General features: G+C 26.1%; 2 protein-coding genes across 4 annotated transcripts; one reads left to right on the forward strand and one right to left on the reverse strand.

The window, feature by feature from the left end:
- Positions 1-1,578: 1,578 nt before the first annotated feature.
- Positions 1,579-6,026, reverse strand: 5PTASE11 (inositol polyphosphate 5-phosphatase 11). 2 transcript variants are annotated; one of them, XM_028086194.2, is made up of 8 exons: positions 5,894-6,026; positions 5,655-5,814; positions 5,133-5,272; positions 4,602-4,678; positions 4,375-4,500; positions 3,135-3,322; positions 2,478-2,615; positions 1,579-1,907 (listed from the first exon to the last, which is right to left on the reverse strand). In XM_028086194.2, the coding sequence occupies exons 1-8, from the start codon at positions 5,914-5,916 to the stop codon at positions 1,737-1,739; spliced, it is 1,023 nt and encodes a 340-aa protein (XP_027941995.1). In that variant the 5' UTR covers positions 5,917-6,026; the 3' UTR covers positions 1,579-1,736. The 2 variants fall into 2 exon arrangements, with proteins under 2 accessions (XP_027941995.1, XP_085521491.1); XM_085665365.1 differs by having other exon boundaries at positions 5,655-5,811; positions 5,894-6,018.
- A 4,458-nt stretch (positions 6,027-10,484) lies between these two features.
- On the forward strand, positions 10,485-13,562 carry LOC114193559 (F-box/FBD/LRR-repeat protein At1g13570-like). Of its 2 annotated transcripts, XM_028083408.2 has the most exons (5): positions 10,485-10,595; positions 10,704-10,757; positions 11,301-12,143; positions 12,587-12,742; positions 12,924-13,562. In XM_028083408.2, exons 2-5 carry the CDS (start codon positions 10,755-10,757, stop codon positions 13,203-13,205), a joined length of 1,284 nt encoding a protein of 427 aa, XP_027939209.1. In that variant the 5' UTR covers positions 10,485-10,595; positions 10,704-10,754; the 3' UTR covers positions 13,206-13,562. The 2 variants fall into 2 exon arrangements, with proteins under 2 accessions (XP_027939209.1, XP_085521490.1); XM_085665364.1 differs by lacking the exons at positions 10,485-10,595; positions 10,704-10,757 and adding an exon at positions 10,921-11,114.
- The last annotated feature ends 5,108 nt before the right edge of the window (positions 13,563-18,670 follow it).

Here is an 18,670-nt window from a genome sequence, read left to right on the forward strand (position 1 = left end):
ACAAATACAGAAATTCATCTCATTTTTATTGTAAAAATAAGTTGCTTAAAGATGTATAAAAATAATATTTACTGTTTTCTTTAAAAGTTTAATTAGTCAGATGGTACCAACTTTTGTTCAGATGTGTCAATTTGATACCCACTTTTAAACATGTGTTAATTTAGTCTCAACTTTTGAAAAAAGTGTTTTAATCAGATCCTTTTTAGACAAAATTTACTAAAGTCATTAACTTAATTTATGACTTTTATCACTCAATTTTGATATAAGTATCAATACTTAATTTTGTAAGTAATTTTAAATATCAATATTGTTAACGGTGTTAATAATTTTTTTGCTAAAAATGACTTAATTGAGACATATTTTCAAAAATTGAGATTGAATTGACACTTTTTTAAAAATATGTACCAAATTGATACATCTAGATAAAAATGAGTATCATCCAACTAATTAAATATTTCTTTAAATTAATGATGATATTTTTTGTAGACCCTCGATGTCACTATCCATGCACCAATGATTACAGATAAGAGAATTTGATCAAGAAAAAAATTTCTCAATATTTATTTAATTTTATTTATATATAACACTATTTAACAAACAATAGTATTATTAAATTTTCTTGAAGAACACACCCGATTCTTCAACACTAAAACTGGTTCAAAAATTCCAGAAGAAAGAAATGAAATACAAAGGTCAACTTCAACATTGGTGGCTTTAGGTGGTAATTGCTCAACCAATCAAAAATACATCACAGAACAGTCAAACCTCAATAACCGACCAGAAAAGGACTTATGTGTCCATATGTGCCTAATTTCAAATTCCACAAACCTACAAATTCACACTTTTCTTTCTATTTTTCTTCTTCTTTATGTTTCTTTGTATATATTTTGTTGACCGATTAAGAACATTATTGGAAAAACAAAAACAAAAAATATATTTAATCCAATAAATTACACTAATTACTTCTGAATTTTTTTTTCTATAAAATTACATATTGTGTTTTACAACAATTACGAAAGTTTTATGAAATTATATATGATGTTTTTTTTAAACAACAATTGAAAATCTGACATCGATTAAATATAAAGTGAATTTGTATTATATAAATAGGTACAAATTTTGTATTATTGTAAGTAAATTTTATAGAACTGAATTAAGTTTAAAATGAACTTCTTAAGATGATATATTTTCTCGTATTGTGGCAAAAGGACACTAAGTGGAACAGTTAATTTAAGATTTGATATGAGGTCAAAATGAATAAGAGATTAGGTCGAAATGAGGCTAAGATGAGATCGAGATGAAGGTAGGATGAGACTGAGATGAGGCTGACGTGGCCACGACTTCCCCACAAGGATGAGTCGTTGCCTAGAGAAGTTAACGGGAGTTTTCAGGATGTAATAGATAATTGGACCTACGTCAGACACGTAGATTGTCCTGACACTGTACGTCAGGCAGATTAAATATCAAAATCTGAATTAAATAAAATCTAATATAATAAAATTTATTATCTTTTAAGTTTATTATACTATATCAAATCGTCCATTAATATAATTTCATAAACATTCGGATGATACCGTGAAAGCAGAAAAAACTCTGTACATTAATGATTTAAAGCAGAGTCATGGAATTACTAATCATTATATATGTAATAAACACTTGTGGATGAAGGATATAGTTGCATAAGAATTAAATACAAAAGAAAGAATGATCGTAGAGTTTTGTTTGGCAACGAATGACTAGGTTTTTGTTGGAATTTGACGAAGTCTTAAGCAGAGATGTGCTTTTACTGGTTTATGATCAGAACCGTAGACTTTATCAATGGACTCGTATGAATGTAGAGTTGCTTCCATCTTATTTTCGTCTTCTACCTTGTACAATATACGATCTGTCCATGCTGGCACTCGTACCTGACACAAGTAATGCATCACGTAATTATAATAGCATAATAATAACAACGAATATAAATAAAAAAACACAATAAAATATTTGAAAATGAAAAATAAAGTAAGAGCAAACAAGTAATTTATTATATATCATTACTTTTTTCTTTTCATTCAAACTAACTAATATAAATATATTTTTCACTTTCTTTCTTTTTCTTTTTTTTTTCATTCCCTTTTAATCTATTTCTAATTTTCTCTTCCATTCCCCCAACGTCCTTTTCTTGCAACCAAACAAAGATTTAGAAAACACTACGCACACTATCGAAGTATAATTAAACAATAACTCTTTTTCTTGGATGAATATCTCTCATGCACAAACTAATAAAAAGCTTACATGCACACACCATAAAATCTTTAAAATTTCCGTGTACTTCTCTTATTTGACTTTAGAAATTACGTAGCATGTAAGTTATATACCATATATATTATGATTATATATAAATATAAAAAATTTGTGTATAATGAATGACATAAAATTAATGAAGGCATGCATGACGTATTAATGTGGATAATTGAAAAGTGTTGCATATATACCTTATGACTTGTATCATAGTTGCTACTTCCTTTGTTGTATTTATAGGTTGGTTTGAAAGTCAATGTTCCTTCACAAAAGCCGTTGAAAATTTGCCCTCGACGTGCTTCTTGCAGAAGCTGGTCCTTGTTATGCAAACGCTGAAATAGAAAAAAAGGAATTAATATGTATATATATATATATATATATATATATATATATATATATATATATATATATATATATATTGTGTTAAAAAAAAGATTAAATAAATATGTTTTTGGTCGCTTAACATTCAGTGAATTTTGAAATTAGTCTATTTTAAAACTTTGAACCAATTTAGTTCTTCATCTTTCAAAATATGTTACTTAGTTATTTTAATCAAATTTTGTTAAGTTTATTTGACATTTTAAACACATTTCATAATAGTATTTGACTTAACATTAAAACAAAAATGTGTCAAACAGTATAACCAACTCAAATATAATCCTGAAATGCGTATGAAACATCAAATAAACCTAACAAAATTTGATTAAAAGAACTAAATCCACGTATTTCAAAAGATGAAAGATTAAATAGGTTCAAAGTTTCGAAATGGACTAATTTCAAAATTCACTCAAAATTAAAGGACCAAAAACATATTTAACCTAAAAAAATAAAATAAAGTTGAAAAAAAATACCTTATGAAGATGTTGTTGTATCAAAGTTCTAGCAGGGTATGTATGAATTCCTTGAAGCCTATAGTTTAGGTCTCCTAACCAGATTATAATGTGGGAGGGTCTTGCGTAAGGGTTCCAGAACTTAGAAAATAGGGTGTGTGATATGTGTCTGCATTGTGAATTTCTTTCTTCCACATTGCGTTCGTGAGCTGAAATTCAAAACAAAAATCACTCACTTACTGCAATATTTCAGTTCAAAACTTGAACCTGAAATTATTTAAATTCATTTAAGTTAATCTTGATCAAGTCGATGTTATATAATACAAATTTGTGACAATGGAAAAAAAAAAGTTCTTACGTTTTCTTTAAATCTAAAAATTCAAATTTAAAAGATATATAGCAAATCTTGTTACTTGTAATTTTTCTCTCTTATTTTTCATTTAAATATTCTCACATTTATCTCCTTTATATATATTTATCTCTTTTACGCACTTTTTCTTTTTTATCTACATTCATCTCTTTTATCCACACTCATGTCATCATTTTCTTCCCTCTTTTTCATCTCTTTGTCCACACTTTCATTTACTATAATTTTTTTTTCTATTTTATTTTTTTGAAAATTTAAAATTTATTTAACCCTACAAGAAAACTTCTAAATAGTAATCAATTGTAGTAACCAATAATGATTAGTAACTATGGTAACCAATTTAGATATTAATTTACAAAAGTAAAAATTATTGGTTACTAAAATATTCATTATTATGAATAAAAAATTATAATTGGTCACTATATTATCTTTAAAATTAACTACCCAAATGAAATTGATCACTAAAAGTTAACTACCTAAATTTTAACTACCAAAATGACTTAGTTTCTAAATTGGTCTCTAATTAATTAGTAACCAATTGTAATTTTTTATTTATAATAATGACTATTTTAATGGGTCACTATAGCTAATTACTTTTTGTTTCTAAAACTGGTTTCTAATTAAGAATTTTTTTTAGTGTAATTTAACATTCACTTGGTGAATACTAAACCACTTTAATTAAAAACTAATGATGATGAACTAACATCAACCTAACCGATTCTATATAGAGTGAATTTTAAAGAAACAACAAAAACTTAGTTTTCAAAAATCCACACTAATAAACTAACACATATATGTATATATTTGCACGCATATACATAAATCTCATACTATTAATTAATATTATTTGTTTACTAATTATCATTGCTTTTTTTTTAGTGTTAATATAATTACCTGCGAGGTGGCAAGAGATGAACACCATTCTAATGCCTTTGTAGTTTATGCGAATTGCAACAGCCCCTTTCTTTCTTCCAATTATTCCTCCACACCCTCCAAAAGATTCTTTATCTACCTTCAATTCTGATGTAAAATTCAAGTGAAATTATCACATTTAATGTGGGGGTTTTAACTAAAGTTAATTACATTATAATCCAAAGAAGTTTTTTGGCATAAAATCTCACCATTGATGAACGATCTTGCATCCTTTGGCCCAAACAGGTACAACTGCAAAGATTGCATCATAACTTTACCTATCAGGCTTCATTTCAGAATGAATGAAGGCAAAAGGTAGAAAATTTCAATAAGTTTATACCCAAATAGGAATATATACATGATTGGCAAATTATTTAAAAACATCTTAGAATTTTCATTTTATACTAAATCGATTTCAAAAACATATATAAACTAATTTTATCTTGTACAAAAATTATTTTATTTTTTATATGAACTAAGTAAGTTTGTCCACACACAAACCCTTATAAATGCTGATCAAAATATATAATATACACAAGCCATGACCTAATTATTTTTACTCACTATGAACAAAATATATTATAATTATAGCCGAAACATAAAATATGAATGTATGTATGTAGTTACACTAAGGTTCGTGACAACACATATAGGTACAAGATTGGATAAACTTTGAATTTTATTTTCAATCTTAGGATTAGAACAAAACATAAATTCAAAAAGTTTGGTAAATTTCTTACGTATGACTTTCATCCAGAGCCGCTGAAAGCATAGTTGCAACTTTGTTTCGTGGACACGGAGGAGCCTCTTGCAACCCAACAGCCAGAAGATCAAACTCACGATTGCTACCAACCATTTCTGCTAAATCTTCAAACGTAACCTATCACACAAAATGATCAAGTCATGAAAGTTTCTACCAAACAAGAAATCACTATTACGTGAAAAGCTTTGAAATTCTGAGATTTTCTGAAAAGAGTTTTGTTAGAAGCGGTTTTAAGCCTAACTCAACCCCACAAAACCAACTTGTAAGGTAGTTCTGGTATTATGTTAGAAGTAAATTTTAAGTCTAACTCAACGTTACAAAACCAACTTATAAGGTGAGAATTGCACCCACTTATATATTTTATGAATTGACTTTATCTTTAGTCAACGCGAGACTTTCGACCATTTTCCATAACCTTACATATTACTATGAACATTGATATGTGGTATGTGGACATTTGATGCAGAGAGATACTATGAATTTATAAGGTTGTATGTACCTGGCCATTCATGTTCCAAGTGACTATGGAGATGCAGAGATCAGAATCAGTGGAAAAGTTGCAAACTTTCTCAACACCCACAGTTCTTATTCCTGTGTGAGAGGGTGAAGCTTGGTTATGGATGAAACCCATTGGCCTTCTCTTCGTTCTTGGTTTTCTTCTACACAAAAAAGCAACAAAAATGGTGAGAATTGAACAAAGAAATATTGCTTCAAATATATATAGAGAGAGAGAGATACCCTTTGCAAAGTTGGTTCCCCATAGTTACGTGATTGGAAAAAACCAAACGCAGGAATTAATTAATTTCTGGACAAGAAAACGATTTTGAGTAGAAGAACACAGTTCGAAGAAGGAGATGGAGGGATTCATAAATTATTGACTTGCTATTATTGTTTGGACCATTTATATATATAGGAGCCAAAAAATAAAAGTTCTGAAGTATTCTAGAAATTGTCAACCATTTGAAAATTTCGAAAATGTGTGGTCTTGTTTTTCTCACGAGTTAGGTCGGGGATAGTTGGGAAATTACACAGAGGGTTGAGGGAAAAAAAAAAAGATGAAAAGGACCATTTGATAGATACTATCCATGCAAATTACGTCAAGTAACTTTGCCTAACTATAATACGTGTTGGAATGTCATAAAAAGGAGCACCCAAAATTGTTTCCACTCTTGTTCAATATATATCTCCTACCTCTTTTGATAATCATACCCTAATAATCCTCAAAAAGTCAATAAAAAAAATTATAAGATTCTGTTGTGTTTACCAACTACATGTTACAATGTAGGTCGTACAATGCTGGTTTTCTTTTCATACCATTCCACCAAGTTTATATGTATGAGTTTTGGTATTTTTATCTTTATTGTTGAAGTTTTTTATATTTGTTTGGAGAAAAATAGGAGTTCAGATTCTCTACTATTTATTTTGTGCTGTTTTTGCTGAGTATTCAAAATACATTATATTAGTATTTTAAATATCTTTTTAATATATTTTAAAACGTTAAAATTAATGGTAATCAGTGTATTATGAAGGTACAATAGAGAAACAGTACAAAAAAAATTCAGCAGAAAATCCAAATTCAAAAAATAATTTCTCTTTAATGAGCTTTTTAATTATTTTTTTTATATTTTTAGTATTGTCTACATCATCATCTTCCGGATCTATAATACATTTCATCATTTCAATAACATCTAGGATGGTTATTAATTTCATAATGGAAAGTGAACCAACCACACTCAAAAACAACACGCCAATGATTGCAATCTCTCAACAATGAGCATACATTACAATGAACCACAATCAAAGAAAGTGTCAATGCGTCCAATTTCTAAACGAAGACAACAATAACACACTCAATCAATGCGCCAGAAAATATGAACCAATATAAATGCTTGCTTTCAACCATGTCAAAATTTTCATCATGCTACAATGGAAATTTTTCGGACCAATCAGCGGTAAAAAAGAAAAAAAAATAAAAATAATTTTTTTTTTCCAAATAACACATCAATGGTGTCAAAAGTGGGTAAAAAAAGTGTTAGAATATCAATTTTGTTTTTCATTTCCTAATCAAAATATAATATATGCATTAATTTATTGAATGTAGATATGTACTAACAAATTCAATTAATACTAGTATTATGTGGATCAAACAACATACATGTGTGTTTTAATAAAAGAAAAAACATAATTTTTAATTATTATTATTTAAAGTTGAAAATAAATACAATTTATAAATTCACTTATTTTCTAGTTCATAAATACAATTTTAACATAAATTTCTGGTTCCGAATTAAAAATTTGAGAAATGTTTAATTAGCATTTATATTTACTATGTGTTAATGATATAACCTTTTATTTATCTTTATTTTAAACTTTTAACACAAACTTTTGATTATGAATTAAAATTTTGTTAATGTTTAATAGTATTTATATTTATTACGTCTTTTTAATTTGTCATTATTCAAAACTTTTAATACAAATTTATTATATTTATTGCGTCTTTTTAATTTGTCATTATTCAAAACTTTTACTACAAATTTATTATTGTGAATTAAAATTTAGTTAATGTTTATTTAGTATTTATATTTATTATGTGTTAATGTTATAATCTTGTTCAAAAATTTTAACATAAATTTTCGATTGTTAATTAAAAATTTGGTTAATATTTAATTAGTATTTATATTTATATTTATTATGGGTTAATGTTATACTCTTTGGTTAACTTTTAACTTTTTTTTGCTTTTTATTAATTTTTAAATTGTTATTATTAAATATTTATTGTCAAAATTATTATTTTTATTTATATATTTATATTTTTCAGTTTATGTTATTATTATTCATTTATATTTTTTAAAAAATATTTTTTATTTTAACTTTTAAGAGAAAAAGTATGTTAGACTACTTGGGTATTAAAAAATACATCGATTACTTTTGTTTTTATCATTAAAAAACCTGTTAAATGGTGAACAAAATATATGTTATTGACCAATTTAGAAACCGATTATCTAAACATAGACTAATTAAGAGATCAATTTGTTTGGTAATCAAAATCTAGGTAGTCAATGTTAGTGATCAATTTAGAAACTAATTCATAATAAAAACTATTTTAGTTATCCATTTATAGACCAATTATAATATTTTGAAACTATTTTAGTTACCAATAATTTCTAGTTTATAAGTTGGTATCTAAATTGATCACTAGATTAATAATTTTTTGTCACTAAAATTGATTATTAATCAAAGATTTTTCGATAGTGTATTTAAAAAATAATATTTTTATTTTTATATTATATTTTTCAAATTATGTTATTAATGTTTCAATTGTTATATTTATATATTAAGAATTAAGATAAGATTAAGATTTGTATTATCTTAATAATTAAAATAAGATTAAGATTTAATCTTGATATAGAGTTTTTTTGTGGTTGAAGAAGAGGTGATGGCTTATTTTTTATGTGATTTGATGAGAGACCAACACATATTTTCTTTTGTGTGCATATGTTTGAGTTTTTATTTTTACAAATTTTTATATGGTTTCATGAGAATTTGACACATGTAAAAATTTTGTTATTTGTGTTTCTTCATTTATAATATAAGATTAAAATTAAGATACAATGATGATTATAGGATGATGGTCATCAAAAGTTGATGAGTGAATCTTTTATAATTAATGTTAAACATAAGTTATTAGTTGTTTTTAAATAGTCTCTTTTTAGTTGTTTTCTATATCAAAATTATTGACACAGATGTATAGTATGATTATGTGTCGTCATCCATTGTGCTCACCATTGTTATGTCAGCACCCATAGAAAATTTCATTAATTATAATCAAATTAACACTTATTTTACTTATATTATTATTGTATTCATTAAATTTTTTTACAACAATTTTCAGTTTTATATATTTTCAATTATTTTTATTATATAGTATCCACATACAATCTATAAAGACGAATTTTTTTCTAAAGTTTTTCAAATTTAAATTACTATTATTATATATGAATATGTTATTTTTGAATTTAAATTATAAAAAGAAATAATGTTTTTTAAATTGAAGTTAAATTTTACTATTAGAACGTTATCTGTTATGTATACGTATATACACATAGACGATATACTTCTTTGGTTTTTTCAATTTTATTCTCTCTTATTATTTTTTAAAATTTTAATAATTATTTATAATAAAAAACTTTTTTTTCAATTTATTTTAGTAATTATTTTTTGAAATATAAATAATATATTTTATTTCAATTACTAAACTTTATTTTATTTATAATTATATATTTACAACTATATACACTTTTTATTTTTCTAAATTTATCCTTTCAAGTATAAATTTTTAAAGTTTAAATAATTTAGAAATATTTAAAAAATACATACAAATTGTAATTATACGTTTAGTGATAACACTTGTTTTTACACTGATTGACTTTAATATAGTTGAATTTTCTTGGAATCGAATGACTAACCAATCATATTGGCGTTAAAAATATTAATATAATTATAAAAATTGTTTAAATTTAAACTTAAATCTAATTCAATATTTTAAAATATGATTTACAGAAAAATTATAATAAAGAATACTCCATTATATTTAACATATTACGTAATATCTAGGTCGTGCGTTTGCAATAATTAAAATAAATATCAGAAAGAGAAAGAGAATATGAAATGATTTGGTCACCAAAGTCTTGCGCCGTTTTTTGTGTTTTCACCCTCATGAAATTCAAGAATTCTGAATTACCATATTCAAATTATTATAATAAAAAAAATAAAAGTTGTACTTAAATTTCATTATTTAAATGTATTTTAGAATGTCTAATTTAGAATACTTTTTATGATCCAAAAGTAATTTTCAAATTACATTTAAAAAATATATTTTTTTATAATTGGAAATATGTTTTTGGTTCTAAAACACCTTTTAAACTGCAAAGAAATATATTTAAAAAAGTTACATTTGAAAAATTTTGGAAAGGTATTTCAAATTCAAAAATACCTTCTAATTATATAATATAAAATGCATTCAAAACATATATTAGAATGTATAAATTAAAATATATTGGTAATTCAGAAATATCTTACAAATTGTTGAATCTAAAATAAATTTTAAAATATACATCCTGACAAATATTTTTAAATCCAACAATATATTGCAAATAACACAATCCCAAACTTATTTAAAAAAAAAAATCAAAATACATGTTCAAAAAAAACCAAATCGGAAATAGTTCAACTGGGCCTGTCTATCAACAATAGAATGTTAAGATGGGCCTGTATTTCTATTTTCTTGAAATATGGATCCTGGAATCTCTTCGTCTTCAACCCCAATTAGGTCTGGAAGAGTATTGAATATATCACAGTATATTCTGCATGTACAATGTTTCCAATTCTCTTCCTTCCAAAATATAACCCTTGTCTCTATTCCATCACAGTTTTTTTCACTGTGAGTGCTTGTCAATCATCATAATTTTGCTACATTTTCCGAACCCCTTTCACTGTTTGGTTTTTGGTACTCTGATTATTACATTGAAGTTTTCTTTTGTTTTTGCAGCATTCTCTTTTGGGATTGTGTTGCTTACCTGGAATTACTTCATAGCTTGACATGGTAACTCTCAGAGAGCCTTCTGAATTTCAAATTGTATTTTTATGTTTTTAGTGTAATTAGTGATTGCTTTGCTTGATTTGTTAGGCATTGTTCAAGAAAATATACGCTTCCTGCTTGCAATTCGGTTGTTTGGGTTGTTTTGTAATTTGAATTCACAAAGTGTGAATGATTATCATCATAATTTTGTTTATGGATTATGGATTGGCAAACCGAGTAAGGGGTTGTGGATCATCCAATTGAGGATTGTTGTGCCTTTTATGGTCATGCAATGCCATGTCATTCATAAGAAGAGAGTTTAGTGGGATTTCTTGAGTTCCTAGCTGGCTTTGGGACTCATCAATGGGTACATTCTTTGATGTGAGCGAAATTGAAAATGATAAACAGTAATCGTGCTCTTTTTGTTCAATGTAGCAACACTAACATAGTAATGGTGCTACATTTTTTGCTTTTTGTTTTAAGGTTGTTCGTAGACCTGAATTTATACATGTGTGATGGTAACTTAGTCGATTGAAGTGTCCTGTTTTTATATTTGATTGAATGTAGGGAAGAGAGCCACCTGAGTCTCGTTGCCTAACAGATATGGAGTCAGACAGGATCAGTTATCTACCGGGTCATGTAATAGACCAAATTTTGTCACATTTGTCAATTAAGGAAGCAGTGAGAACAAGTGTTTTATCTAGCAAATGGAGGTACAAATGGGCCACGCTACCGAATCTCGTGTTCGATAACGAATGTGGCTCTGCGGTTACTCAGGACCATATGATTGTAAAGAACAAGTTTTTGAGAACCGTTGATCATGTACTGCTACTTCATTCCGGGCCAATCAACAAGTTCAAACTCTCCCATCGTGATCTCCTTGGTGTGACTGATATTGATCGTTGGACGCTTCATGTATCCAGAAAATCTGTTAAAGAGTTTGTGCTGGAAATCTGGAAAGGACAGCGGTATAAGATACACTCATGTTTATTTTGTTGTCAGAGTTTGACTCATTTAGAATTGTTTAATTGTTGGCTTAAACCTCCATCTACATTTAAAGGCTTCAAGAACTTAAAGAGTCTTGATCTGCAACATGTTACCTTGGCTCAGGATGTTTTTGAAAACTTGATATCCAGCTGCCCAGTACTTGAACGATTGACATTGATGAACTTTGATGGTTTCACTCATCTTAATATTGATACACCGAATCTCCTGTTTTTTGACATTGGGGGTAAATTTGAAGATATTAGCTTTGAGAATACTTTCCAATTAGCAGTGGTATCAATTGGTTTGTATGTGAACTTTGAAATCTATCAAAGTAGATTTCATGGAGGCTCTAGCAATTTGCTCAAATTTTTTGTTCATCTTCCGCACCTGCAAAGGCTAGAGATACAGAGCTATTTTCTAAAGGTACAATGCTCATAACACCACTTTTCCTAAACAATTATTCTAGTTGTGTGAATAATGTTAAATTCTTGATCATTTGAATGTATAATTCCCAATTACTGGTTTTTCTCCCACAAATAAACCATGCTTATGAATTTGTATCCATCCATGAATATATTTCAATTACTGTTTTTTTTTTTTTTATTTCTGTTTATATTTCAAAGAACAATTTTAAATAATCTTATTTAAAATTTACAACAAAATAAAATAAAAAATATCTATGAATGGGTATTTTTCAAACGAATATAAGGGAATTAGTAATGAGATATAGCTACTATTTGTGTGCTTTTCATTTTCATCTCTAACCTCCCTAATATGTGAAATGTGCATGTCTATATTGAAATGCTCGTATTAGACACATTATACTCTGATTTGTGATCCATTCATCTGTTTCTTGCTTATGCTAGTATTTGGCAGTGGGGGTTGTGCCAATAAATCTTCCAAGACCGTGCATTGATCTAAGTTATCTTTCTATACGAATAAACTTAAATGATTTGAAGGAAATCTCAGCTGCTCTTTGCCTCCTAAGAAGCTCCCCTAATCTACAAGAACTAGAAATATTGGTAAGTACTCCTTGTAAGTTGTTGTTGTGACTGGTATTTGCTTCTTGTTTTTCTGTTCCACATACTGATTCGTTTTTTCAGTGAAGTTATTAATTAAGCTCTAGAATTTTCAAATGAGTTCAGTGTTGGGCATTTGGGTGTTTCTAAAATGGTTGCAATTGTGAACTGTGATGGCATGCAGGCTCGACAGGAGGATCAGACTCTTCTGATAACGCACAACTATTGTTGGGAAGATGTGTTTTTTGCTTGTCCAGAGATGATGCATATGAGAAATGTGAAGATAGATGGCATATCTGGTATCAAACCTGAATTGGATTTTATCAGCTTTCTACTTCTACACTGTCCTGTGTTGGAAAGGATGACTGTGATTCCTGTTTTAAACATCGGAACAGAACTGATGAAACAACTGCTGCGGTGTAGGAGAACCTCAAGACAAGCTGAAATTATTTACCTGGACCCTTAGAGTGCCTTCAGAAACAAGTTTTACACCAATGTGGAAAAAATTCTGAAGCTAAAACTGGTACTATTACTTTTGTTATGTGGCACTCATCTTAGCCCTTGGGACTCTGATTGGAAGAAGCTACTGTGTTTGCATCAATGAATCTGTCACTATAGTTGAAAAACTGTTACTTTATGCCAATGAGCATGAATATGTAAATTTGGTAAAAAGAAGCAATAGTGTGCTTGTTGTAGAGTTATGTACATTTTCCAGCTGTAATGAGCGACAATTTTTTGGCTGAAAACTTTCAGAATCAATTTTCCAGATTCTGATCCTCTGGGATCTTATTAAACAAATAAGGAGTATGGGTGTGTTTTTTTTTGTTGCCGTTTTAAAGAAAGTTTGCATTTTGTTGGATTCATATGCTTAAAGAAAAAGAACCTATAAAAATGAAAGGTCACACACACTTCAGTTTTTTGGTGACTGAAATTTAGTGTGTTTAGAAACTCATCCAAACAAGCACATTTACACTGAAAATCACATCAATTTCCATGGTTTACACAAGCTATAACAGTGAATTTGTATTCTCTGCTGAAACTTTGGCGATGACGTATCTTTTAAATATACTAATTAACACTTGATGTTGATATTTCAAAATATACTAAAAACTTTTATAATATACCAATACCAATGTATTTTGAAAAGTTGACAAAAAAAGAGAGTCAAGAATCTGTACTCCTTAATAGCCTAGTCATATTTGTTTGTGAACCAACAATAATTTTGGCAAAAATAAGTTTAATTGAATTTGTAATTTTCCTTTTAATTTGAATACTCGATTTTATTTCCCTAGCTTTTTTAATTAATCAATAATTTACCACACTGAACACTGAAAATAAAATACTGTTCAATAAGTTCTTAAAAAAGTCCATATTACATATACCATAGTGTTTAAATCTAAATTTCAGTAATATACAACAATATTGTCTATCACTAGTAACAAGATCAGTTATAATAAAAAATATAAAATGAAAATACAAGAAAAATCAATATCACAATTTAAAAAAAAAAAATCTTATGTTTTTCGCTTTTTATTGTCTTATTCTGAATTATGTATTTGCTATTTTTCCATTTTTTTTACCAAGTTTTCTCCAAACTTAGTTTTGTGATTTATTTGGATTGCATTATGTGATAAAAAAAGAAAGTAATATATATATATATATATATATATATATATATATAATATGAAAAAATATGTTCTCCATGTGTATTTTACTAATTAAATTTCATAATTATTATCAAACAAATAATGTATCCCTCCTTAATGTACTTTAATTACACTATTTACTATACTTACGTGTTAACATCCCTTTCAAAGTTCTTATCACAAATGCTACATTCATAAACAAAAAAACAAAATTCATTTCTTCATACCTTTCAAAAGTTGTTCATTACTTCAAAATTCCTACCTTATCCATACTTTTCTCCTCTATTGAAAATCTAATCAAAATATAAACCATTTTCCTTTCTTTCTTTTTCTTCAAAATAAAAACTTCGTGCTAATTAATTATTTATAATTCAAGTTGATTTTGATGAAATTGAGTTTTTTCTTTGCTTCTCATATATGATCATTCAATCTAACCCCCACAATTTTATATATAATTTATATCATCGTAATTTTCAATCTCTTTCACAGACGACACCATAACAAATAAAAGTAAAATATTTAGTTCATTAAAGTTATGACTTATATTGAAAAAAAAATATAAATCAACTAGTAAAAAAATATTACGAGATCAAAATAATTAAGGTCACAAATAGTCTTTTATATATATATATATATATATATATATATATATATATATATATATATATATATATATATATATATATATAAATGAATGTCATACTTTAGTAGTAATGTTATAAAATGATATGACGTTGCAAATTAAATATAAAAGAAATCAATTTTTTCTTCTCTTGTAGATTCAATTTTTTTAAATATTCTTTAAAAGAAACCTTTAAGGATATAAAAGGAATATTATATTCATAGAATGAATTCTTAAGTAAGAAAACCAAAATACTAAATTATTTAGAGATAGTTTAAGTTTTAAGATTTGAGAGCCTGAAATAAATTTATGAAATAAATTTAAGAATGAGATATTTTTATAATTTTATTTAAAATTAATTTATTCTTTTAGTTTTTTGAGAGACTTTTTGTTTTTTTTGGAGACCTAAATTATTAGAATATCAAAATAATAAAGTTCATGAAGTTATAAAAGTTAAGAATGAAATTTTTTTACCATAATTTTATTTAAAATTTATTTTTTGAATTTTCGGAGAGATTTTTTTTTTCTTAAAAATCTAAAGTAATTAGTACCAAGTTGGAGACTTCTTTTTTTCTTTGAAGCATAAATCAATTAGTATTAAAAAAAAATTGTTGAGTCGTTTTTTTTTCTTGGAGATCTAAAACAATAATTTACTTACTTGAACATTAAACCGGCTATTTGGAACATATTCGAGCTAAAGGAAAAGAAATTATTTAATGCACAAGATATTGGAGATATATATTTTTTAATTATTTAACATGAAAAAAAAAACTCTAAAATGATATTTCAAAATTACGGAATGTCGATTGTTCGTACAAAATAAATATTTTTTTTTCTTCATTTATCTTGTAAAAGTCAAAATTTTATTTGCATCAAAGCAAAATTAATTGAGAAAAAGAAATTCAAATTCTTAAATAATAGTTTTTGTCCCAAGAGCATAATATAGAAGATATAAGACATTTTCATAATAATTATACGTATTTTCCAGCTTTCGGAGATTGTTATAAAAGTAATTTGCTTTAATTTTGACTTTTCTGGAATTAGGGTTATGATGGAAATAAATGGAAAGAAAAGAAGATGTATAGAAATAAAAGAGAAAAAAGGTGCAAAAGATATATTCTTTGGAGTGATAGAAATAAAGAGAAAACGAGTGCTTTTTTGTTTTTTGTTTTTATGTGCATAAAGGTTATTAGTTATTACAAAAATTTGTATATGAAAGTTTTCTATAGGTTATTTTTTGTATTTTTTTATATGATTTTATCTGTCATATTTTGACACTTAACATTGAAAATTTAGAAAACACATATAAATACGTCTTGATTTTATATATATATATAAACTAAATTTTTTACCTATTATATTTGTAAAGATAAGTTGTGAAATGATTGATAAAATACAAACATTTATTATATTGAAGATATTAAAATATTAAATGAAAGAAATGAAAAAATGCAATTGAATCCAACCAACTCTGCATGGAACGTTGGGCGTAGCCACCAGTTGGTGACAACCCCCACTCAATCACGCTTTCCACATTAACTTCCTTCCCTACAAACTTGTCATAATCGTCATAATCGACAGTAATGTTCCTGTAAATCGATCTCGATGGCTGCAATTATTCCGTGGCAAAGGTGGGATGGAACGAGTCATAATTAAATTATGATGTTTGGATTTATACACTCTTAACTAAAAAGATAATGTCGATGATAATAATTGTCTCATGACAGAAATTGAGTGGATCGAGTCACAATTAAATTATGATGTTTGGGTTCATACACTTTTAAATAAAAAAAGTTATGTTTTGACTAATAGTTATAATTTTTTGCTAAGTGGTAAACGCTTGATCCAACGATTGCTATCTTGGTATCAAAATGAAAGTCATGAATTCAATCGCTGAAAAGGAAAGTTATGTCGTGACTTTTATTCATTATATAAACATTCATATATACAAATAATGTTAAAAAGTACTTATATATATATATATATATATATATATATATATATATATATATATATATATATATATATATATTCGGGTTAAGTATATTTTTAGTCCCTGAACTTTGACCCAAAATTGGAATTCATCCCTCTCCGAAACTTCAATATATTTTGGTCCTTAAACTTTAAAAATGAATGAATATAGTTCTTTTAACTCAATTATGTTAACTTTTTTGAAGTGTCGAACATATTTCTCAATAGATATTGAACCAAGAATGTGTCAAACAATGTAAAAAATTTCAATACTAATATGAAAATCGTTTGACACGTCAAAAAAAAGTTAACATAATTGGGTTAAAAGGACTATATTCATTCATTTTTAGAGAAGTTTAGGGACCAAAATATATCGAAGTTTCAGACAGGGACGAATTCCAATTTTGAGTCAAAGTTCGGGGACTAGAAAAATACTTAACCCTATATATTATGAATTTCAAAATATTACATATATACTATTCATAGTCTCGAATCTTTTTCTCCCAGTTTAAATTTCAGTCTCATAGTTATAAAAATTCTACTTATATTCTAACTAATAGACAAGGGAAAGATAATAAATACCACATGTCTAAGTATTTAAAGGAATAACCAAAAATAACTAAAACATGAATCGGTTGATAATCATACATAAAAACCAAATAATTAAGAGTAGGGAAATTTTAATATGAAAGTAATTTTCTTAAAGTAAATTCTAATGGAATATTGTACACAGTTAGATTCTAATTAGAACATGTTTGTGAAGAAAAAATGAGAGAAGTCTGAAAGAAAAAGATATACACAATTAGAATACATTAATTTAGTAACATTTTCTATTTTCATGATATTGACGTGACTTGGTATTATGGAAATGAAATTTATACAATTGATCAAAGGTTTATCATCTCTATAAAACTAAATTCAAAATTGAATTTTTAAGAGAAATTAAACATACTAAACTTTATAAAAAATATATAATGTTTATTCTAGTTCTATTTTTTTTGTTACTTATTATCTATATAAAAAATTACAACGACTTCTCAATTTTGAGGTGTTTATTGAATATAATAGTAAAACTTAAGAACGAAAATCAAATAAAGTTTGAGTTAATTAAGCTTTAAATTTTTACACTAAAAAGAAGTTAAATAATAATCAATTTTAATAACAAAAAATAATTAATCACATTAATTTGTATATTAATTTATAAACTAAAAGTTATTGATAATTAAAATAAATTGTATATTGGTTTATAAAATAGAATCTTGATAATTAATGTTAGTAACCACCTTAAAAATCAATCCATTACGATGACAAATTTAGATATTAATTTATAAACTATTTTAGTTACTAATAATTTATAAATTATTTTAGTTACTAATAATTTTTAATTTATAAATAAATATCTAAATTAGTCACAGTATTAATTAATTATTTTTTATCATTAAAATTAATTATTCTTTAAAGATTTTATTGTAGTATTATAAATTCACTTTTATATGATCTATTAATTTATAAAAAAAAATTTATTTATTTTGAATTATGTGATAGAACTAGATGACATGATTATTATCTTGTCTCAATTAATTTGCATCACATCTAATTTTATAATTTTGAAATTCTAAATTTTTATAACTCTTTAATTCTATAATTTTGTAATTTATAATTATTATATATAAAATTAAAAAGGTTTAATTA

Source organism: Vigna unguiculata, chromosome 8 (assembly GCF_037176805.1).
Source record: "Vigna unguiculata cultivar grain cowpea cultivar isolate G323 ecotype 2 chromosome 8, ASM3717680v1, whole genome shotgun sequence".
NCBI lineage: Eukaryota > Viridiplantae > Streptophyta > Magnoliopsida > Fabales > Fabaceae > Vigna > Vigna unguiculata.